This window comes from Ceratotherium simum, chromosome 29 (genome assembly GCF_057802395.1).
Source record: "Ceratotherium simum simum isolate JZ-2026a chromosome 29, ASM5780239v1, whole genome shotgun sequence".
NCBI lineage: Eukaryota > Metazoa > Chordata > Mammalia > Perissodactyla > Rhinocerotidae > Ceratotherium > Ceratotherium simum.
Window position 1 is genome coordinate 3,814,093 of NC_141928.1, and position 23,811 is coordinate 3,837,903.

Genomic DNA, 23,811 nt, shown 5'->3' on the forward strand with positions numbered 1-23,811 from the left:
GCATGTGGCAGCTGCTGCTGCTGAAACACAGAACACAAACCCGCCCGCAGAGGTCTGAGCGAGGGGCTTCAGGGGCTTCAGGAGGACGTGGCTGAGAGCCCAGCCCCCGGGGCCCCAGGGCCGAGGCCACTTCCCTGCTCCCTTGCCTGTGCGTGACACTGGGCCTTGAGTTCTGTATCTCTCAGTTAGGGACAAGGATGGCATCTGTGCCACTCAGTGCTGTGAGGGTAAACTGAGGCCAGGCCTGTGCCACTACGTGTGTCCATACCCAGCGAAGGGCTGCAGTAGCCAGGCGGGTAGAGGGGCCCGGACCTGGGTGGACGGGCAGGGGAGGGGCATGGTGGCAGCTGCGGGCATGGGTGCTTGGCTGTCCTGGCATCAACCAGCCCCAGCGCCAGACGTGGGGAGATGGTGGCTCTGGGGCCAAGAAGCGCAGAGTCCTGGCTCCCCCGACTGTTGCGTGGTCTCATCCGAGTCTCTGCGGCTTCGGGGCAAGTGTCCACGAAGCCCAAGAAGTGTAGATGCTCCTGGTGGGAATCCGCGGAGGCCCTTCCATGGATCACACCCGGGGGTGAGGCTGAGTCTGACGCAGAGACGGCGCCGGCCTCCATACCCCAGAAGGACGCCCGGTGTAGTCATGCCCGTTAGCATGGCTGCAACGACTGCCCAGGTGTCTCGTCCGGGATAAACCGTCGATGGAGGAGAGTGACCACCCACTGAGGAACCAGTGCTGGGACCTTTTCTTCATTTTAATTACATTGCTGTTGCGAGGCCCCTGTGAACCTCTTTGATTCTTTGCTTCAAGCTCCTCTGTAGCCCATTGATGGAGGGGCGTGGAGGCAGCCTTCTGTTCTCCGGCATGTCCTGCTGGAGCCCAGCAGGGGGAGGGTTGAGATTCTGGAAACTTCTGAGGGGGCAGCTGTCAGGATGGCTCTGCCGTCCTCGTGGAGATGTCGGGCCCCTGCTTCTGACCATTGAGCCTTGACAGCGGGTTCTTTAAAACGGGCTGGTGACAAGGACGAAACAAGAAAACGTGAAAGGCTCTGCAGGACGCCGGGCACGCGGGAGGCCCAGGAGGTGGTGTTCTCAGCCACTGAAACCTCGAGAGATCCATCGGGAGATGGTGCCTTGCTTTCTGTCCCTCGTAGTCTTTGGAGAAGGATCCTGAAGTTTCTATCTTAATGGTTCCTCCACTTGGCTGCTCGTCAGAGCCACCTGGGAGCTAGTTAGATATACTGATTCCCAGGTTTACTCTGCAGGGTCTAATGGGGGTCCTGGGAGCTGTAGAAGGCCCCACGGGGCTGGTTGGGACTCGGGTCCATCTCGCTCTCCTCTGCAGGAGGGTCCTCCGCCTCGCCCGCCAGGTGACTGACAGCCCATCCCAGGGCTGGATTCTCGGGCACCTTCCCCTGGGAGCACCTGAAGGTGCTTCCCTCGTGTGCCCTGTAGCTCCTGGCAAGACCCTGTCTCCCCTCCCAAGTGGACAGGATCCTGAGCCTGCTTTCTAAGGGGCCATGGGTTGGGGGGCTCCTGGGAGCCATGAGGGGGCAGGCAGTGCCTGTGTCCAGGTGGCAAAGGAGCCAGGACAGCAGACGAGATTTCTCTAGGCACCAGTGGGTGTGAGCCCGCTGGCCGGCCCCAGGGGAGGGGATGCGGACGGGGCAGGGGCTCAGGCCAGCTCTCTAACCCACCTCCTGCTCCCAGCAAGGTTTGCCCCCCGCCTGCCTGTGAGCCAGCGTGCCAGGCGAGCCAATGACCTGGCTGGTGAAGGATGGAGTAGTATCCAAGTGTGGTATGACCAGTGCCAAATGGCAGAGGACAATCACCTCCCTGTTTTTGGAGGTTCTACTTCCATTAATGTGGCCTTGGTCCTCAGGCAAGGCAGATGCTCTTCTTAGCCTTGCCATGTGGCCCTGAAGGGGACATCTCCCACACAGAAGGAGCTGGGCCTTGGGAAAGGTTTGCATTTTACAGATGTAGATGAAACATAAAGCTACATTGTTTTTATCGATAGCGAGGGCTGGCCAAGTTGGGCCTGGAGCCTGACTTCTAGGGGGTCAGTGGGTCGGGCTGGATGGACGTGGGGCAGAAGGGCTACAAAGGGAACCAGCCTCGGAGTTGGTGGCCCAGAGGGAAGGTGGGAGGACTAGCTTTTAGCGGGGACTCTCTGTGGAGCTTGCACAGTGCTTTTAGGAGGGACGTGGATCAGAATACGATTAAAGGCCGGTTGCCGCCCTCCCCCAGGACCCCGTGGGGTGTCTGAGAGCCTTTCGGCAGAAAGGCTCTGAGACAGGTGAGCGCTTTGGTGCTCGGTGGCTTCTGGCAGCTCAGAATGTTAGGTGGCTGACGCTGCCCTCCGGCTGGATTTCCGTTCACTGGTCCGGGGTCTCAGGGACGCCTTTTATTCTCAGAGCCTGAGAGTGGGTGATCGGGGCCAAGCCTGCACGGAGAGAGCCCTCCTGTATGCAAGCTCCTGGAACCCCCCAAGGGTGTACTTGGCCGCCTCGCCCGGCAGGGCTGCCCTGGGACCCTCTGAGCCGGCCAGACCTCCCCCCTCCCCCACTCCGTCTAACCCTCCTTTCCCAGATGGGGAAACTGAAGGCAGGAGAGGGGTGGCCACTCGGCCGTGGTCCCAGCTTGTTCCTGTGTCCTCGGTGAACACCTGGGCACCCTGCCTGCATCCTGGGACCTGCTCTGGCCCTGTCCCTGGGCACTGTGAGCGTTGGGCGTTCTGCGGACTGGAGACGGAAGTGACCCAGGGAGGAAATGGGCAGATCAGAGGAGTTTCTCTTGGGTGTGTGGACACTTCCTTCTGTGGAGTCAGAGGTCAGGGAGTTAGATAACATAACCCTGGTTCAAACACATACTGAGCTTGCGTCAAATATCTACCAGCTCACTGCGAGGGAGGCGGAGGACGGTGAAGCTCGTCCCGAGGACGGTGCTAGACGGTGGCGTGCGAGTTGGCGGGGCAGGACGGTGGGGATGAGGCAGCCACGTTAGACACAGACGGTTGATGCCCATTCCGAGGACACTGTGAGCTCTGTGTTGCGTCTCCAGCGCGACAGAGATCACGTGCCCCTGAACGGTCTCATGCGGGGTGGAGGAGACAGCCCCCGGGCCGCAGTGGCCGAGGCCGGCTGGGCATCCAGGGCTCCGGTCAGACCCTGACCCCTGAAGTCCTTTGTGGCTGAGGTGCCTTATTGCAAAGGTTTGGATCATTTTTCTCAACAGTGATAGATGTTTGTGGTTAGAATAAGGCCTGTAAACTTCCCCTTCCTTAACCAGCTTCCTCTGGTAGGCTTAGAACTCACTGTCGGTTTCTCTGGATTTTCGAGGAAAAGGCACACCGGGCCCCACGGGCCTCCACGGCCACCCTGCCTGGCGTGGGCAGTGCTCAGAAGTGCTGCGGCCTGGATGGAGGGTGCCGGGGTCTGGAGGAGTGTCCTGGGGCCGCCCTAACAAAGTACTGTGAATTTGGCAGCTTTAAACAATAGAAATTTGCTCTTTCAGTTCTGGAGGCCAGAATCCAAAATTGGTCCCATTGTGCTGAAATCGAGGTGTCACAGGGCCGTGCCCCCCCAGGAGACTCTGGGCGTCCTTCCCGCCTCTGCCAGCTGCCGGGCCATGTCCCTCCGGCCTCTGCTCCGTCCTCACGTGGCTTCTCCCCTGTGTGTCTGTGTACTTTCCTGTCTTATGAAGTCATGCCCATTGGATTTAGGGCCCCCTTAATCCGGCATGATCTCATCTCGACCCTCACTGTAATTACACCTGCAAAGACCTTATTTCCAAATATGGTCACTGTCTGGGGTTCCGGCTGGACGTGCGTTTGGGGTCACTGTCCAGCCCAGGACAGGGCAACTCTGGCTGGTCAGCCGAGTCCCTGTGCACTTCTCCTCCCGTCTCAGGCTGCCCACGGGTCAGCGGCGTGGGGGCTGTGCAGCCGCTGCCCTCTCTGTGCAGTTGGGCGGGGGTGAAAGGAGTGTCCTGGGACTCAGAAGAGGCCGGCCGAGGCCTCCCAGACTGGGTTGGGAGCCATGTGGATTCGCTCTGGAGTCTGGCCCTGCCGCTCACTCACTGGGTGACCTTAGAGTCCTGTCACCTCTCTGAGCCTCAGGGCCCCTGTGCTGAAAGTGGGTGTTGGGAGGATAGGCTGAGCTCAGGTGTGGATGTGTCTGGGGCCCCGGCCCCCTTTAGGTCTTTAATAAAGCTTTTCTCTCTGCCCCACGATGGCTCTCCCACTTGCTATAAATGGCTGTGGTTACACTCCACCCCCGTCCTTTTACAGATGAAAAGAAAGTCCCACGTCCAGGCAGGGGCTTGTGGTCATGGACACTGAGACATGGGGAGGAGTGAGGCCCGTCCCTCACTCCACGTGGGATGGGGGGACCCAGGGCTGCCCTTTGTGGACTCCACCCACTTTGGACAGGCGTCTACCCTGCGGCTCCCTGACATGTCTCCTTGCTTTTCTGTCTGGCCCCGCTGGAACGCAGAGCAGGAAATGATGGGGCAGGGTTTTGAGGGATGAGTAGAAGTTTGTCGGGTGGAGAAGGCTGCCAGTGCCGCCATGCTATGGCTGATGTGTGGGGTCCGGTGGGGTGTGCTGTGAGGAAAGCAGGGTCGGGACCCACTCTCCGCACACTTTGTCTGCCAAAACCTCAGGCTTAGATGAGCCAGGGGCGTGCAGAAGTTAAGGGGGGCCCACAAGGCTGGCTCAGCCCGCTCCAGAGCTGCGGGGCACCGGGCGCCTAGGAGCGGTCTACAGAGCACGGGCCGGGGCCGCTGAGAGAGAGCAGGAGGCAGGGGCCTCTGCGACCTGGGACTTGGGGGGTTTCTGCCGGGCTGCAGTCAGCGCTCTTACCACCCACAGACTTCCCTCACTGAGGGGCTGGGCCGTCACGGGGCCAGGTCGTCTCCCTTACAGCTTACACAGAAACCCCTGAGTCTCCGGTCCCCAATTGCTTCCAGAGATGGTGGGTTTTAATCAGCTTTTTAATTAAAATTCTCAATTTAATAACAGATTCATGTAAGTGGAATCCAGGGCTCAGGCTCTCATGCAGAATGGCTCCTGGGCAGTGTGCCACGGCACTAGGCTGTAGACGTGCGCCGTGGCCGTGGGGCATTTACAGTGGCCGGAAGGCGAGCTTCTGTGCGAGTCAGGACTAGATCAGAGTCTTGCACGGAGCCGGAGGATCCCAGCCTCCCGATGCCGGAAGCTTCCCTGCGGGCTGGGGCTGGAGAGAGTTCCCGGGACAGCCTGGGAACGTGCTAGTGGCTAGGCCAGGCGTGCAGGCCCCGGAGCCTCCGACCACGCACGAGAACAGCACGTGCTGGACACCTGTCAGGAGCTGGGAGATGCTTTGAGAAATGTCGTCTGTGCCTGACTCGGGCTGCTCTGAGACATCGTCTCTGTGTCGAAAATACGTCCCGAGCGTGCTGGTTTGTTCTCAGGACCCTGGAACTCCAGAGTTGGGCGGAATGTGGGTCTCATCTGTCCCAAACCCCTGGTGCCTGGGAGAGGGGAGACCTGCCCTGGGGCTCAGATGGAGAGCCGGGGCTCCCGATGTCCATGTCCACCCCAGCCGTGGTCACGTGGCCCTTTGGGCCCTACAGCGAGAGCCTGGGAGTCCCGAAGACCAGGACCCCTCTTCCCGAGTGCCAGCATCCTCAAGAGTCGAGCCAGTGAGCCTCGCCAGGGGCTGGGGTGAGACAGTGTCCACGATGGACAGAGGAACGGCCCTGAGGTCATGACCTGCTCCCAGAGATTGCCCTGAGCTTCCCGGAGCCAGGCTGGAACGCCGTGGACAGGGCCCAGCTTCCCGATGAAGTTGTGACCGTGGCCAGGCCATGCCATCACCTCTTACTAGCTGGTGACTCTTGGCAAGCTCATTGAGGCCTCAGTTCCGGCCTGAAGAGTGGGGCTGATCACTCTCGCCCTTATGAGTGGGTGAAGGGGTCAGGACGCTGTGCGTGGAGCACTGGCAGCAGTGGCCCCCATGGGTGGTGGCTGTCACCATCATCCTTGTCATAGCCATCATCACCTGTGTGGTCCTTCTCCTCCAGGGGCCTACTCTGTAGGTGGGTGACAAGGTTTTCAAAGATGAAGTTTCAGGCTAGTAACCCAAGGCCCTGAGAGTGTCCAGGGCTCTGGTCTGTGGAGACGTCAGCCCTGGGGGCCGGCCGTGGGCCCAGCGGAGGACACAGCAGAGGGTGTTGGGTGCGAGAGAGCAGCGTGAGGCTCTGGGGTGAGGATCAGAATGGCTGATGGGAGAGGGGATGCGATGGGCAGGTGGAGGGGGCGGGCAGGCAGGGCTGGGTTAGGAAGCTCCTACGCCCCGAGCATCTTCCCTGGATTTGTGGCTCCTCTCTGCACCCCGAGGCCCACATGGCCACGTGCAGCTCCCAGGTGAGGAGCAGGGCACTCGGGCTGACATCACCTTGCCCTGAGAATCCAGGCAGAGGGCGTCGGTGCCATGTGGAAGCAACAAGCGCTGACCCCCGGGGTCCCCACATCCGAAAACCTAAGTGCAGGCGCCACCACCCCAGGGCGAGCACAGAGCCAGGATGGGCTGTGGGCAGGCGTGTGACCTTCCCAGGTCCCCCAGCCCTGGGGAGATGAGGGGCTTCCCTCCTCTCTGGCTTTGGCCCTTTTTAGGGACGGGATGGGGGATGAGAAATGCATCCCCAAACTCGGTCCTGACCTGAAACAGAACCACAGAAGGGCACCTCCTTGGGTTTGGGGAGAGCAGGGGTGCCCCTCCTTCCCAGGCTGCCAGGATTTTGGGAAGGGGGAGACAGCAGCCACACAGAAAGAAGAAAACCGTGCAGCATGTTAGCGCGTGTGGGGCTGTGACAGGAAGAGACCCCCTCGTCGTGCGCTTGCGGCCGCCGGGAAGAGCAGACAGGCTCGCGGCAGCCGCGGCGTCTTACTAAGCCTGCGAGTGTGTGTGTGTGTGTGTATGTGCACCGTCCAGGCTCCTGATCTACGGGGAATACTGCAGCCACATGGAGCATGCTCAGAACACGCTGAACCAGCTCCTCGCCAGCCGGGAGGACTTCAGACAAAAAGTCGAGGTAAGGAGGCTTCCTGGCCGGCCCCCACCCGTCTCTGGCCCGCTCCGAGGTTGCAGCTCGCTGCCTCCCGCTTGCCCATTTTGTGGGAAGGTGGAGGCGGGGCAGTGATGTGACTTTTTCGTAGATGTTTTTAGCAGATGATTTCTTCTTCCTTTGCATTTTGTTGGGTGCGGAGTGGGCAGGTGGAGGTCACTGTCCCAGGCAGGAACACAGCCCCAGTCCCCTGGGGGTGGTTGAGGCAGGACCCTGGGACCAGATCCAGCTCAGCGAAGGCCCATGACTGACTTCTGACCTTGGCCCGTGTGGACCCCAAGACCCTGGACGTTTGTGGGAGCCGTGAGGCCCCCCCTACCCTTCACCCGTTGTCTCCCCAGGCCCAGGGCTGGTCTCTGGCACTTGTCGAGTTTCTCATGCAAGCCCCTCTCCAGGCCCCTCTCCTCGTCCCCCTCGTCGGGGGCAGTGGGCTGCTCCCAGAGGCTGGGGTTCCCACATCGTGCTTGGCGGGTGAAACTCTTTCAGAGTGACCCCTGGTGCAGGGTCCGTTTGCTCCAGCAATGCTTGGGGGTGCATCCCTTGGAGACACATGATGCCCCCGTGTGTCTAGCAACCAGTGGGGAGCCCTTGATTCCTCAGCTGGCTGCCCCGAGGGTCTCTGGGCAGGCCTGACAGGTGCGAGGCCAGGGGTCACTCAGGTACCAGTCCTCTAGTGGCCACTGCAGACCCCTGAGGCTGTGAGAGGCGGCAGGCCCCCTGCCTGTCTGCTGTGAAGCCCACCCCTCTGCACACATATGGTTTGGGGAGGGCTTTTGGGAGACACTGCCCGGTTCTGGGAGCCGGGCCAGAGAAGGACCGGACACCTAGGCCCCAGTTCAGGGCTTAGGTCTGCCCCCTCCCCAGGCCTGGGGATGGGAGTGCTGGGGTCCAGTGTCCCTGGGAAAGGATGCTCTTTATCGACTTGCTGCTCCCCTGATGCCCCAGGAATGCACGCTGAAGGTCCAAGATGGGAAGTTTAAGCTGCAAGACCTGCTGGTGGTCCCCATGCAGAGGGTGCTCAAATACCACCTCCTCCTGAAGGTGAGACCCGCTCTGTCCATCGCCGCCGCCCAAGCTGGGGGAGGGCCTGGCAGCCTCCGAGGGTGTGGGAGGCTGGGGCCCACAGACGGCCAGGTTGAGATAGAAACAAGCAAACAAATTAAGGCAGTCCGTGCTTAGCACATAAAAACTGCACAACGTGCATCAGGAACCACTCAGTATGTATACATTGGGAACGTTTATCACAGTAAATATACAAAGGAAAAGCATGATTAAAATCGGTAAGAGAGCAGAAAACTGAAAGAGACAAAAGAGTGTCTTCAGACCAGGAATAAGAGCTCCTGTGGCTGATCACGTCCCCAGCCTCTGAGCTTCCTGGTAGCCAGGGTAGAAATGGAAATGGGAAGTCCTTCTGGAGACAGACCTGGGGAGCGACAGTGGTCTCTGCGAGGTGCTGTGCGTGGCTCGAGTGAATCAGCAGGCCACCTGTCAGCTCAGCACCGGCTTTGTGCTGCTTTAACATCCCTCCCATTATCCGCAAGATCTGGGGACACCCCTACCTCGAAGTGGTGTGTCGCCTGGGTGAGGGCTCGCTGTCTGTCTGCTGGAGTTGGGCGGCTGAGCCAAAGCCTGGGCCAGTGGATGGGGGCTTTGTCCCAAGGGCCTCGCTCTGTGCACACAGGGTGAGGGCGAGGGCAGAGGCCGGGGCCTCCGTACGGTGACCCATGACTCCCCTCTCACCCCTCCAGGAACTTCTGAGCCATTCCACCGACCGGCCCGAAAGGCAGCAGCTCAAAGAGGCGCTGGAAGCCATGCAGGTGGGTGGGTAAGCTGAGGCGGGGAGAGACGGGGCCAGCCTGGGGCTTAACGCACCAAGCCTGCGTTCTTTGACTGGAATTGGGCGCTGTGACCGTAGACAGATTTTCCTGCGAAGCAAGAGGCAGAGCAGGGCGGGGTGGTGGGTGAGACCCACCCAAGGGCAGAGGGGCGGTGGAGGGGCTGCAGGCCAGATACTTGCCCCAAGCGTCCCCATCTGTAACCTCGCCTGGCCCACAGTGACTGCCCTGGGCCTTCCTCCTGCTTTCCTGACCGTCTGCCGGGCCGTCCTTGGTTCCCAGGCCCTGGCCTCAGTTTCCCAGGTTCTGGGCCATCCAGCCCCGGGCTGCCCACTGTCCAGTCCTATGGTCTCTGCCTCTGAAATGCCCACCCTGCCCACCACACCTCCTCTCACTTCCTCCCCGTGTCCGTGGAAGCCCGTTGTGCAGATAAGCCCCGGAAGGAGAGCTTGGCTCACATCACTCCCCTGCTCAAAAACCTCCTGTGGCTCCCCACTGCCCCCAAGTCAGGCATGGGCTCATTGCCCTGGCACACAGGCCCCCACAGGTGCTTGCCATGAATGCCCCCAATTCCAGGTGAGCTTGGCCCCTCCCAGGCCCCTGAACCTGCTGCGTCCTTTTCCATCTCTGAGTGTTGGCTCAGACTGATCCCCTGCCTATCACCTGGCTGCATCCTGCGTGTCCTCAGTCTTTGCAAGCTGACGTTTCCCGGGAGGATTGCCCCCCTCTGGGTTCCGTCCCCCTACTGCTCGGCAGTCTGTGCTGAGAGCCTTTCCTCCAGGTCGGGCGGGCACCCTGTGGCCTGTACCACCGGGGCCACGGTGGTTGGGCAGTTCACGAGGGCCGTCTGGTAACGCGGCTGCCCTGGGGTCTCTGGTTCTGCTGGCTGGTGGGCTCCTTGTAGGAACGGGCGGGAGGTGCTGGAGGGGAGGCTGGAACCGGCTCCCACCTTGGCCTGGCTCGGGGATTCCACCCAAGGCAGCCTGTCCTCCTGGTGGACGGGTCAGTGCCGCCTGCGTGCGTCCCCCAGAGGAGGCTTGGGTCCCGGGGCTCTCAGGGGCGCTGGGTGCCTGGCCAGCTGCTCTGCCCTCTGGATTGCAGCGGGCACTGCCCCCTGGTGGCCAGCAGGAGGCTGCAGTGTGTGATGGCCCAGGCTAGATGTGGGGTCGTCCTCATTCTGCAGTGGGGATGGGGAGGGTCGCCCAGGTTCTGCGGAGGCTCCACGGGAGGCGGCACCTGTGGGTGCCCACGTCCCGAGAGTAAGGAGTGGGCTGGTCCGGCTGTAGATGGCTGTTTTTCCTCTGACCAAGCGGGGATCGTGACGGGGTACAAAGAAGTTATTCCAGGAGGCAGGAGTTTGGGGTTCTAGACCCCCCATGGGGTACAGTTTGGGGTTGGTTTTACCTTTCCTGCCTTCTTTTCCTCATCTGTCAAGTGGGGGTGACACCTTTCGCCCCCGTGTCATGTTGAGGGCTGGCCACCTCTGGCGGATGTGGAAGGTGCTTTGAAGATGGGGGCTCTGGGCGGACGGGGGTGGGGGTCGTGCCTGCTAACAAGCCCCCCTGTTGTTTTCAAGGACTTGGCGATGTACATAAACGAGGTTAAACGGGACAAAGAGACCCTGAAGAAAATCAGCGAATTTCAGAGTTCTATAGAAAACTTGGTGAGTGTGGCTGACTCTCCAAAGAGTGAAGATTAATTATGACCATATAGACATATTGTCAAAAATTGCTTTCACAATCTCAATATGGAATAAACCGAGGGTGAACACACACCCCGTCTGCCTGGGTGGTAGAAGCCGGTGTAGCCAGGCTGCTCTGCGCACTTCTGCCAACCCGAGTGCCCTGCGCACGAAGGCGGCCACTTGCTATGGGGCAGGGCCTGAGGGAAGAACCTCAGGGACTGGACCCAGGACTCTCTTGGGTCCAAGAGGAGGGCGTGGCTCCCGGCGGGGCATGAGGCTGTGTCTGGTCTGTGGACCCCTGGCCCACCCTCATCTCTGCTGTCCCCGGGAGGCACAGTGGAGAGGGTTTGGTCGCCCTGCCCAGGAGCTGCCCTTGGGTTCTCCCCCCCCCCTTGGCTTCCATCAGGCAGGCTGACACCTCACAGGACCCTCCCCTCGGTCTGGCAGAGGCTCAGCCTTGGGGCTGTGGGTGAGCCACCATGTCCTGCGGGGAGAGGAGATGGGCCATCCCAGGAGGCAGACAATTCCCCACCCATGACAGCCAGTACCAGCTTCTCTCGGAGCTGCCGAATGTTCAGACCAGGGCTTCTCCACCTGGGCACTGCTGACGTTTGGGGCCAGATCATTGTTTGTTGTGGGGTCTGTCCCGTTCCTTGTAGGATGTGAGCAGCATCCCTGGTCTCTGCCCACTAGATGCCAGTAGCACCCCCATCCTTGGGAGGCCCAGTGATGACAACCAGATACGTCTCCAGACCTCGCCCACTGTCCCCTGGGTGCAGAGTCGCCCCCGGGTGAGAACCACTGGTTTACGCGCAAACATTTTCACTCCCTGGACCCTGGATTTGGCAGGGTCCGGGTGAGCCTCTGTCAAGGGCAAATCAACATGGAAGCTTTTGCAAAGGACGCCCCCGGATGCCCATTGCTCACCCCCAGCATCGGAAGAGCCCAAAGAGGACTCCCTCCCTCTACAAACACACGGCTGGAAAACGCTCATGAGGTGCCGTCAAGTAAAGTAAAAAGAAGCCGCCAAATGGCGTTATGATACGACCCCATTTTTCTTTCTTTTTTTAGAAAAAATACAAACGCCTGAGTGCAGAGGAGGTTAAGGATGGCTATGCCCCAGACCATGAGCCGGGGCGGTAGCACCTGGCGGGCCCAGTGGCTGAGGTTTCCCCTCGTTACCCTCGATATTTCTAAATGCTGTGCAATGAGCAGGCGGGACTGTGGCAACACGAAGAAAGACTTTTTTTTTTAAGTTTTTACGTATGAGTGATACTTGATCGTTAAATAACAGAAATAAAAGAGGGGTGAGCAGGCTTGGAGCGTTCCTGCAGGCCAGGCGCCCGCTCGGCGCTGTGGCTTTCTGACCCCCAGCAGCTGCAGGAGGGGGCGCTGCTTTTGTTCTGCACTTTAGGGATGAGACAGGGAGCACGGAGGCCAGTGGCTACGCGGGGCGCTCATCTCCTTCTGCGGTGTGTGACACCAAAGCTACACTCCTAGTCTTGCCCCAGCAGCTTCTGGAAAATTCAGAAAACTCGGAAGAAGATGCCGAGAGCCGTCCACCATGGCGCCAGGAGCACGGCCTGTGAACTTTTGGGAGCATCCTCCTCCTGTCTGCGTAGACCCGTCTTTAAAAACCATGTGGGGACGCGTCAAGAGACGCGCCTTGTGAATCAAAGCAGAGCAGATCTACAACCCAAACGGAAAACGAAAATGAAATCTCAGCCAACCGGAGAGGGGATTTGACCGGAAGCCTCTTCCTGTGGAAGATGAACGTGGCAGGCTCCCCGCGCCCTGCCCGCCCTCCATCTGATCAGCGCTGTCTGTTCTCTGTAATTTGGTTTCTCGAGGTTGAGCCAGGTCCCTGCTCCGGGCTCCACACAGTAGCGGCCTGTTGACTGACCCACCCCATCAATGGCTCTTTGTTCCTGCGGAGCTGGAGGGAGTCCTCGGCGGGCGGGGGGCCAGGACAGGGGCCTCTGGGGCAGCCCCCCCGCCCAGTTCTGAGCACCAGCCAGGAACCACTGGGTTCATGTCATTTTGTTCCTGCCTTTGGTTTCTGTGGGAAAAGTCCCCCTTGGGCGCGTGCCCACCTGGCCTTCTCACGATGCAGGTGCTGGGGAAATGGGCGCACTGCTCTGGCCCGGGGCTCACGGCCTCCCTTCTTTCCCAGCAAGTGAAACTGGAGGAATTTGGGAGGCCAAAGATCGACGGGGAGCTGAAGGTCCGGTCCATAGTCAACCACACCAAACAAGATAGGTGAGCAGCACGGCTGCGGGCGGGGTGGCGTCATCACGGTCAGGCACTCCGGGCCGGGCACCCCGCTCGCAAGCCGCTCTGGAAACAGCTTTTCCTGTGGAAAGAGCTGCCTGCCCACTCGGCTTTGTGTGGTTCTGCTTTCATTGCTTCCTTCCTTCCCGGCGAGAGCGCCCGGCAGCCACATCAGCCAGCGGCCGCCACGCCCGTGGGGGTGCCCTGCCCGTGGCCGGCACTGGGTCAGCTGGGGGCAGCCAGAGGCCCCGGCCTGCAAGCTCACAGGCTCCCGGGAGCTGGGACAGAGTGGCCGCGTGAGCCCTTTGCTGGATGACTATGAGGGAATGCTGGAGCTGGTCCCACGGAAGGCTCCAGACGACCTGGCTCCGTCCCTGCTTGTTCAGTCCTCCACGTGTACCTACTGTGTGCGAGGTCTGGGGCCGTGGCTGGGTCACAGCAGATGCGAGTCCTGCCCTCATGGGGCTCTCAGTCTAGAGGAGCGTGGACATGTAAACAGGCAGTGACCGTCGGGGCCAGTGCTGTGAGCAGGGTCAGCGTGGGGGTGGAAGAGCCCGCGCATGCCCCAGGCCGTGGGGGGCGGCCGAGGAGGGCTTCCTGGAGGAGTTGTATCAGAGCAGCCAAGACCTGGCCAACCTGGCCGAGGGGTCAGAGTTAGCGGGTGAGCCAGGCAGAGGGCTAGGGCTGCAGCCCTCCTGCCGCCCACCCGGGCACACGGCGTGGACTCGGAGCACGGGGCGCTGGCCGTGCTGACGGGCCCCTGGCCGCGCTGTCGGGCCAGGTACTTGTTCCTGTTTGACAAGGTGGTCATCGTCTGCAAGAGGAGGGGCTACAGCTATGAGCTGAAGGAGATCATCGAGCTTCTCTTCCACAAGATGACCGACGACCCCATGAACAACAAGGATGTCAAGAAGGTGGGACGCGGGGCCTTCTGGGGCTGGGCCACACCAGGCAGGGGGCAGGTGTGACCTCCATGGAGGGGCGAGTCGTGGGTGGCCTTGGGAAAAGGTGAACCGGGTGGAAGTCAGTGCTGACCCTGAGCAGGCCAGCTGGGGGGGCCAGGCATCCAACACTCCACAGTGGGGACGGGGCCTCCCTTCTCAGCCAGCCTCTTGTCACTGAGATTCTGCCGAGGGCACGCCCGCTCCGGGCCGGGCCCAGCTCTGCCTTGGCCCTTGTCTTTGAACCTTCCCGGAGGTGGCACGATGGGGTTCACAGCTCCCCATGGAGGAGATGAGTGGGGTGGGCCTTACACTTGGCTGCTGGACTCCAGCCCACATTGCCCCCTGCAGCAAGCAGGCCGTCCTGCCCCTCCCCACCCCTGCCCACTTTGGAAGAGGGCTCTGGGTGGGCCTCCTGTGGCTTGTCAGACTCGGATGTCCAGCCAGCGGGCTGTAGCTGCTGGGGACAGGGCCATGTCTGCTGGAGTGGGCCCAGGACTGCTGGGGGCAGGGCCATGACTGTGGGGGCTTGGACCATGACTGCCAGGGTGGGGTCATGACTGCAGGGGGTGGGGCCATGTCTGCCAGGGGCGGGGCCATGTCTGCCAGAGGCGGAGCCATGACTGCCAGGGGCGGGGCCATGACTGCCTGGGGCGGGGCCATGACTGCTGAGGGCAGGGCCATGAGTGCTGGGAGGGGGCCACAGCTACTGGGATGAGGCTGCCTTACCCTCTGGCTCAGTCCTGATTTGGCAGAGGTTTCTGCACCCAGTACTCAAGCACTTACTGTGTGCAACCCTGAGCCAGGAGCTAAAACTCCCAGACCCCGGACCTCAGAGCCTGCAGTGTAGAATGCAGGTACCACCCGGGAGAGCTACAGGGTGACCCACCCAACCCTGATGTCTGGAACAAGCCACTGGGGCCCCAGAGCTGGTGACTGAGGCCTCTCCCCAGGCAGTCCCCACATCCCAGCCCCTGGCACCTTCCCTCTGGTTGCCATGTCCCAGAGCTCTTGGCAGTGGTCAGTGTCCCAGGCTGCCGTCCCCACTGCAGGGCTGGGCCGAGTCTCTTAGTGACCGCGTCTTCCCTTTTCCTTTCCTCTCCTCATGCTTCCTAGTCTCACGGGAAAATGGTAAGCACCTGGCGCCCTCATTCTCACTCATTCCTTCCCTCAGGGCCCGAGGCTGCACTTCCTTCCTGAGCTGGAGTTGGGGTCCTGGTGGGCCGGAGCAGCCCAGGCTCATGGCTTTCTTCTTCCTCTGTCCCCTCCAGTGTCTTAATTATGACAATGACATGTTACAGGAGGGTGTGAAGTGAAGGCCCCACTTCTCTGTCCCCCAATCCACTCCTCTTCTTTAAAGGGGGCTTGTCTACCCTCACTCTGTGTCATCCCCCTCTTTTTTTGTCCTTTCCATCTCTCCCTTCTTCCTTCTCTCCTTCCTTCCCTTCCTCTCTCCTCCCTTCCTGCCTTCTTCCTTCCCTCCCTCCCTCCATCTCTCTCCTCCGTCTCTCCCTCCCTCCCTCTCTCTGTCTCTCCCTCTTTCCTCGCCCCTCCCTCCCTCCCTCCCTCCCTTCCTTTTCCCCCCATCTTTTCTAACACAGATGGACTCAGACTTTCCACACTCTTCTTCCTGGGCCCCTTTGAAAGCCCGGCGAGATGGCTGGCCTGGTGGGTGGCCGCGGGGATGGGCAGCTGGGGGCGGCTTTGCTGCAGGCTCCTTGAGCCCTTGGTTTTCCCTGTGTTTTTTCCTTTTTTTTTTTTTTTTGTTGTTTTACTTCAGAGCAGTGAGTTTTTTTAGCATCACATTTAGGAAGTGAAAGTGGGTGGGCTGGCATCATGGAAGGGCCCTGGCGGGTTCCTGAACACGGGCTCCCTGGGGACCCAGCATGATCAATAGAGACGGCCCTGCTGAACCAGGAGAGTTCAGTTCCGGGTGCACCTGGGAGGAGGTGGGAGGTGGAGTCCCAAGACATCTTATTAGAAGGGCGTGCACACGGACATGCATACATACACACCTACATGTGTGCATACACAGGCACAGGTGAGTGCACTGTACGCATGCACACAGTTATACACACATGCACACATGTGTGCACATGCAAGCATGAGTGCACTGTACACATGCACAGACATAGCCACATGCACAGACGCACACGCATACACGTGTGCACACGCAGGCACAGGCGAGTGCACTGTATACATGCACACACGTGTGCACACGCAGGCACGAGTGCACTGTGCACACACGAACATGCACACACACGTGTGCACATGCAGGTACAGGTATGAGTGTGTGTGTACACGTGTCCGTGTGCCTGAAGCGGTGCCAGTGGCAAGCGCCCCGTCTCCTCCCGCAGTGGTCCTACGGCTTCTATCTAATTCACCTGCAAGGAAAGCAGGGCTTCCAGTTCTTCTGCAAGACGGAAGACATGAAGAGGAAGTGGATGGAGCAGTTTGAGATGGCCATGTGAGTTCGAGGGGGAGGCAGTCTGGGGTTGGATGTCCCAGGGGCATTCTGTCCGGGGCCCCTCTCAGACGAGGGGTGGTTCGAATGTCCAGACACTGAGACAGGCTCTGCCACCCCCGGGACGCCAGCCCCAACTTGGTGGCATCCTAGCTGTTTAATCTTCTTGGGGCAAGAGGGCCCTCCCTCTGCCACAGCCCGTCCACTGCTTGTCCACTGGGCGGCTCCACCATCCAGTGCCCCTGAGGCTGCACCTTGCTCACCGGACTGGCCGAGCAGCGTGGCCAGATCCTCAGGGTCTTACAGGCTGGTGGAGTGTCACCTGTTTGTGAAAGCCGTAGAGCTGTTTTTCCATTAAATCTAGGGGCACCCCAACATGTCCAACAGAGAAAAGTGATCAGTGGGGTCCCCAGACCCCTCAGACCTTGGGGCCAGTGTGGCAGGGTCTTCTGCACGTGGGCTCTGCAGTCGGGGCTGGGGGCCTCCGGGCAGGTGCGCCCACCTCCCTGCCTCTTCCTCCTGGTGAAATGGAGAAGAGAGGAGGGCCCAGGTTATGGGGTTGTTGGCAGAATCAAATAGGATCACGCCCGAGACTCGTCGGAATAGATGACGGCCAAGCAGCAGGCCCCGAGGCTTTGCCATGTCTGCCCCTTAGTTTCCAGGCGCTGTAATTTTCTCCCCAGTGTTCTTTCATGAAAGTTTTTGAGTATTCATCAAAGTTGAAAGAATGTTCTGGCAGACACCCTTGGATTCCACCGTTAACATCTTGCCCTGCTTTCTTTGTCACGGACCATTCCACCCAGCCTTTGCACCACCGGCTCCCTCTCTCTCTCCCGTCAGGTCGAACATCAGGCCCGACAAGGCCAACGCCAACCACCACAGCTTCCAGATGTACACGTTCGACAAGACCACCAACTGCAAAGCCTGCAGGATGTTCCTCAGGTGAGGTGCCTCCTGGCCCGGTCCCCACCCACCTAGTGAGGCGTCTGCCCGCTGTCCCCATCACCGCTGACCGCCCCACAGGCCAGCACCGTGCTGGGCCCCGAGGGGCCCGGGGAAGATCCCACAGCGTCAAACCCAACGGGGCCCTCGGGTGTTCCCAAGGAGGGAGGTGGTTGTCCCTCTGGGTGCCCAGGGCCCGCTGTGCAGGACAGTGGAGCGAGGTGGGCCGGTCTGAGGGGAGAGTGGGCAACCAGGCTGCACATTAGGGCGGGGGTCCTGGGGGCCCAGGGCTTTGAGGGGTGGATGCCGCGTGGGGCAGACGGCGAGGCGGGTGGTTGTCCTTGGGCCCTGCCCACGGCTGCGGAGTGTGAGGAGCCGGCCCAGCGTCCGCCTCACTCCTGCCCTCCCCGGCACAGGGGCACCTTCTACCAGGGTTACCTGTGCACCAAGTGTGGCGTCGGGGCGCACAAGGAGTGTCTGGAGGTGACGCCTCCCTGCAAGATCAGTGAGTACCTGTGTCTGCCAGACGTAAGCCTCGGGGCTGGTCCTCAGGCCCCATGATGCACCCCACGTCACTCACAGCTGCGCTTTTCCACCCTCCCAGCCCTGGCCGCGTGCGCACATTCTCGTTTCCTACCGCGGTGACCCCACAGGGCAGGGCCCAGATGAGGAAGCCAAGGCTCAGAGAGGAGAGGACACCTGCCCTGGGTCACACGGTATCAAGAGGCCCAGCCAGTGGGGGATTCCATGCCAGTGCCCTCCATCCTAACCGTGATACTCGAGGGCCTTTCTCTGCCTCTTCTGCTTCCCCTGCCCATTCCAGTTGTAAACTTCTAGAATCTCCACCCCCAAAATGGGCACAGAACATTCTTGGCAGTTGCAGGGAGGTTTCCAATCAGAGAAACAGCCATAATCATTCTTCGCCCCTGGTTCTCCCGGATCCGGAGAGGCCTGGCGCTCCTTAGCTACAGCCGTGTTAGTACATGGTTCACACACGCACACACACATGCCTGCACGTGAGAGCACAGCACTTACAAGGCTGCCCTTCTCCCTGTGCCCATTTATCAGGTGGGGAAGCCTGAGGCTCAGGGAGGGGAAGGGACTTGAGTGCCCCCAGCTGGCACCCGGGCTGCCGAGGCTTCTCTGAAACGTCTTGGTTTGGGGGATGCATCTGGGGGAGTGCCCAGGCTGGAGCAGCTGGATGGGCAGCCGAAAAGCCTGAGACGATTCTGGAAGGTTTCAGAGACGCCCAGCAGGGGCTGGCCGAGCACTGGGTCCGGTGGGGAACGGGTGCTGAGGCTTCATTCTGGAGCACAAGCCTGGGGGTTGGGGCACCTGCCAAGCGTCAGCTGTGCTCCCCATGCTTCATGGGGGCGACCCAGACCTCCCACATCCCCGTGAGACGATGCTGTCACACGTGGTCCACACACAGGGAAGCTGCTCTCAGAGGAGGTCAACTCGCTCCAGGTAGACAGAAAATCATGGCAGGCCTGCTTGTCACCCTGAGACACCACTGCCCAGAATAGAGGGTTTTGTCAGTTCCTCATTTACTGTGGCTGCTGGCCCAGCTCCCTGATACCGGAGGAGGGTCCGACAGGTCAGCCCAGACCCCCTGGTCCCAGCCACGGGCCTGGTGCAGCCGTGTCCGTGTCCAAGATCTAGCAGCCTCTGGGCTCGAAGACACTGCTGGGCGCCTGCCGGCCTGAGTGTGGGTTTTCAGCTTTGCCCGTCAATACTGCCCTCTTGTGGCCACTTGTCCCCCGCATCAGGTGACTGGACAGTTAATTTCTTCTGGCATTTTTTTTCTGATCCTAAAAGTAATACCCTTACTTTTGAAAACTTGGAGAAAGAAAAGAAATGAAATAAAGAAGAAAATAAACATCACCCACAAATATATCAAGAAATAACCAAGGGCGATGCTTTCGTATATTTCCTTCCAGTTTTTCTTTTTTAAAAATATTTTTCCTGGTTTTTCTCCCCCTGATTATTAAATACTCGTTTCCCATGGAAAATGAGGAAAATGGAAAATGTAGAGAGGAATAAAGGAGATAGAAACAACTCACGTGCCTCCAGGCACAGCACACAGCCTCCTCTCTTTTCTGGAGACGCATGGCCTGCCCCCCATCTCTGTTTGTTTCTGTTATCTTCATAACATACATAACTGGGACCTTCCGGGTAGGCAATTTCATATCTTTTGAAAGCCGACGTTATCGTTAGCCTTCTCCCCATGTCATTAGAAGTCCTCAGTGGGCACCTGGTTTTATTTTAAGGAGCCTGTGGTTCTCCCAAGGGCACATGCGTGGTTCCCTTACTTGTCTCTCTGCTGGGCACTTGGTCCTGCCCCAGTCCCTTTGGGCCATGTTCCTCTGGAGAGTTCCCAGTTGCTTTCTTTCTGATAAGAGCTGCTTTGCCTCTTATCTTCTCTGGGCATGGACCCCATGCAGCCCCATTGTCAGCTCCACCTCTGGGCTGCACCAATCACCCAGGCCAAGGCAAGCTTAACTGTTTGCTGCCCCGGGGCCAGGCTGTCCCAGAGGGACGCCAGCTGCTCCCAAAGAGCCTCTCCCCTGGGAAGCCCTCGGCAGGGCAAAGCCTGCTGCTGCCTTCTGTGTGGGAGTGGGTGGGCTGCCTGCCCCTCTCTGCCCCATGCTCGCTGAGCCTGTCACCTCTGCTCTGCAGGGCCTGTTGGATGCTTACGTGTGCCCAGAGCAGTCTGCAACTCTGAGTGTTAGATGGTGTTGAGGTCACATCAGCCACACACCTTAGGCACTGTCATCCTTGCTTTGTCCAGTGAGGTGGCAGCCCAGCTTGTCAGATCACTGGGGTTCAGCTTGGCTCTCTGTCCTCCCTCTGGGTCACCCCAGGGCAGGTGGACAGAATCTTCGGAACATTTGCCTTCCATCTGACAAACTGAGGTGCTGTCTTTGTAAACGAGCATGCTGGCAAATAGGTAGCATGCCTACCGACACCTCTTGTCACTTGCCCACGGCAGGCATTACTAATCGATTGCGGAGATCTTCCCTTTGAGCCTGGGTTCTGCCCAGTGATCCAGGAAGCTGCCGCCATTGGAACAGAGTGGCCCACACGGGAAAACCTCTTTGCCATCTGGTCAGATACGCAGTCTGCATTCTCCCATGTGCCCCCGAAAACCAGAGCTCGGAATTTGCCATGAGAAGTGATTGAGCGACTTTTGTAGTCACTAGCTATGCGTGTCCGTAATCAATGTCTGAAACAGCCTTGAAGCTCGCCTGGCTCACACACTTAAGTGCGCCCAGCGACTCCTGTCCGTGTCCTCGGTGCTGGCCGCTTGCCCTCTAACGCCTGATGTCCTTCCCTTTCAGGTTCTCCTGCAGACCTGGTGAGTGTGCCAAACTTCCCTTCCTGCTGCCCTGCACCTCGCACAGCCCTGTGTGCCCACTCATCCTGGCTCTCCCCACTCCTGGGGCCACACCGGCACAAGCCACTGCTGGTCACGAGGGGCCTTTGTTTTCTTTCGTGGGCATCAGTAGAAATGGGTCCCCACGCACGGCCTCCCAGGGGCCCTGAGAGCTGCGGCCCTGCCCCGCTGCCCACCTGTTCTGCTTGCACAGGGCTTGCTCTCTGCTGTGGGTGCCCAGCTCTGCAACATGCACCCACCCGCCTGCCCCCCATCCTGATTTGGCTTAGGGCCCTCTGTTTAGCTGACCTGGGGATGAGTCCCTGAATTCACTTGTGGGGTGTGGACGTCATGTCTCTCCCCCAGCTGTGGGGTCCGGTCAAATTAAACAGCACTTAAAGGACACTTATTAGGCTCTGCATGGGGTACAAAGATGCCCTCTCGGAGGAGGGAAGACATGCAGCATTTAGTCTTGTGCAGCAGGACATGTCCCAGACAGATGACAAAGCCCAGGCTCAGAGCAGGGAGGCCCCAGGGCTGGGGTGGTCAGGGCAGGCTTCCTGGAGGAGGTGGGAGTTAATGGTAAGGGATGGGAGAGGGCAGGGGATGGATGTCCCAGGGCTGTGGAGGGGCGCTATGGTGGAGGGTATATGTGAGAATAGTGGGGAAACAGTGTCACCAGAGCCCGTGGGAGTCCAGGACGTGTCCCTCTCCTCCCCCTGCTTCCTGCCTTGACCCTTCTGTTGGCCGCGGGGGGCGGGGAGTGTCCGATGCTTGGGCAGCCTTCCCTCATCACTGTCGTCTGTCCTTGCCCTCACAGGACGCCTCTGGAGCAGGACCCGGTGAGTCTGTGGGACTCGGGCCCACTCAGCTACCGTCCCTGTGAGCGGTCACCCTGGGAGCCGAGCTGGAGCTGGCCGCAGTGACCACCCAGCTTCGCCCAGTGTTCTCGACTCCAGGCCCCCCGAGTGTGTGCCGCCCTCTCGCCCCGTCTCCCTCCTGCCTCCACGGCCGCCTCCCCCAGGAGCCCTCCTAATCTCTAATGACACAGCGCCGGGCAGGGGGACGGGGCCCAGGCTGCAGAGGGTCAGGGTCCTTGCAGCCTGAGCTGCAGCCCAGAGACCCCCGAGCAGAGTAGATACCAAGATGCTCTGCCGTCTTGGCCAATTCTCTATCTCGTCGTTTCCCCCTGCTTTGCGTCGTGTGATAGGAGCATGGCTTTTAAATGTTGAGAGTCGAAAGCATCCTGTTTGGGGCGGTCCAGGCCATGCTGGACACAGTCAAACCTAATACTGAAAAAATCGGAATGAAAAGCCCCCTCCTGCCACTGGGACACTGGCACTGGGAACCAGGCCCGGCAGATGTGGCCCATGGGGGGCTGGGCCGGGTCAGCGCAGGGCTCTGTCTAGGAGCGGCCTACAGATTGGTGGGGGCTCAGCCAGGACCCCCCGTTTCAGCCCCAGAGCTGCCCCAGACCCGCTGTGTGGCCTTGTCACGTCACTCTGCCTCGCTGACCCCTGGTCCCCCTCTCTAACGTGAGGGTACCCCCTCCTGCAGGACGGACTCTTGCCACAGATTTGAAAGGTGTTTGGAAAAAAACCCCTGAAGTGCCAGCTGAAAATAAGTCACTATTCCATACTGATGCTCTGCATCTGTCACTCGCAGAAACAGTTTACTTACGCTCCGTAGCAGAGACGGGGAGGGGGGGGTTACGGGAAGAATTTAGGGAGGGGCAGTACAGGCGAGTGTGTCTGTCTGCGGCTGTGTTGGGGGTGGTCTCCTGCCCAGCAGCTCCGAGGGGTCTGAGAAGGCTGAGGAGGCCGAAGTCAGTGACGGGGCGGGCTGCAGCCAGGACGAAGTCACCAAGTGAGTGGCCCCTACTGCCCTGTCCTCTGCAGGTCCCAAGATGGTAGCCGTGCAGAATTACCATGGCAACCCCGCTCCCCCCGGGAAGCCGGTGCTGACCTTCCAGACGGGCGACGTGATCGAGCTGCTGCGAGGCGACCCCGAGTCTCAGTGGTGGGAGGTAGGTCCTGAGGCTGGAAGGGTTGAGGCCCCCGACCCTGTCCCCTGGAGCAGAAGCACAGAGTTCTGCATCCCCAGGCAGGGGCGGGTTGGGGGTGAGAGGCCATCGGGGTGGAGAGAGTGAGCTCTTAGCAAGGCCTTGGCTCCTGCCGAGACATGGGTTCAGGGCTCCCCTGCCCTGCCTTTCTATCTGCCTTCTGCCTTGGTGCGTCCTGCACATACCCCCAGGCTCCGCCTCGGCCATACCGCACCCGCCCTCCTTGCCACCCCGCCCCAGTCCAAGCCAGCACTATCATGGGGCGGCCAGGCACTGTCCTCAGCCCTGGGGGACACCATGACTGAGACCCAACACTATCATGGGGCGGCCAGGCACTGTCCTCAACCCTGGGGGACACCATGACTGAGACCCAACACTATCATGGGGTGGCCAGGCACTGTCCTCAACCCTAGGGGACACTATGACTGAGACCCACTCCCCCGCCTTCCCCCAGGAGGCCCCTCCTGGTGGAGGAGACAAACGTGGATACAGATGTCAATGTGATGGTTTATGGTTCTGAGCCCTGAAACTTACTGTTTCAGTTAAAAGGCCCGAAAAGGTGGAGCCCTCCATGCCCACCTGCCCCTGGGCACCTCTGCCAAGCCCCAGTACCCATGGGGCAGTGCCATGGGAGCTCAGCCTGGGCTGACGTTAGGGCAAATGTTCATTAACGTTTGTGTTACTATTGTTGCCGTCATTGTTGTTTTGTGATGGTCCCTGTCAGTATGTACTTACTTATGAATTTATTGTACTAGACCGTGCCTTCACATAACTGGAGATTCGCAAGGTGCAGAAGGGTGTCTGCTGTACAAAGTCTCTGTTCCGCCCTGACCCAGCCGCCCCGTCCCCTCCCCAGCTGTGACCAGGGCCATCAGTTGTTGGTGGCCTTGCAGAGACACTTTGCTGATGTGCAAGTGGAGCCTGAGGAGGAGCTGCGGGAGGACTCCCTGCAGAGAACAGGGAGAGGGAGGGCCGAGCCCCAGACCCTCCCAGACGTCGTCTGCTTTTCATCTAGATCCCTGGGTCCACGTGCCCCTTACAGTTTGAGAAGGGCCGGTGTAGATAAGAGAGAACCGGACAGCAGCCAGCCGGTGGGGCTCTAGCCCCAGCTCTGAGCAAGTCACTTAACTTC

General features: G+C 60.0%; 1 protein-coding gene across 2 annotated transcripts in view; it reads left to right on the plus strand.

Annotated features, from left to right (window-relative positions):
• The window catches only part of VAV2 (vav guanine nucleotide exchange factor 2), a 192,774-nt gene that overhangs the window by 153,719 nt on the left and 15,244 nt on the right, over positions 1 to 23,811 (plus strand). For both annotated transcript variants that reach the window (XM_087418837.1, XM_014782305.2), the window contains exons 9-20: positions 6,972 to 7,071; positions 8,050 to 8,145; positions 8,853 to 8,921; positions 10,516 to 10,602; positions 12,797 to 12,882; positions 13,676 to 13,808; positions 16,193 to 16,302; positions 17,140 to 17,241; positions 17,658 to 17,746; positions 20,583 to 20,599; positions 21,438 to 21,459; positions 22,516 to 22,643. In XM_087418837.1, the coding sequence (XP_087274963.1) occupies positions 6,972 to 7,071; positions 8,050 to 8,145; positions 8,853 to 8,921; positions 10,516 to 10,602; positions 12,797 to 12,882; positions 13,676 to 13,808; positions 16,193 to 16,302; positions 17,140 to 17,241; positions 17,658 to 17,746; positions 20,583 to 20,599; positions 21,438 to 21,459; positions 22,516 to 22,643 (1,039 nt within the window). The remainder of the gene's footprint in view (positions 1 to 6,971; positions 7,072 to 8,049; positions 8,146 to 8,852; positions 8,922 to 10,515; positions 10,603 to 12,796; positions 12,883 to 13,675; positions 13,809 to 16,192; positions 16,303 to 17,139; positions 17,242 to 17,657; positions 17,747 to 20,582; positions 20,600 to 21,437; positions 21,460 to 22,515; positions 22,644 to 23,811) is intronic.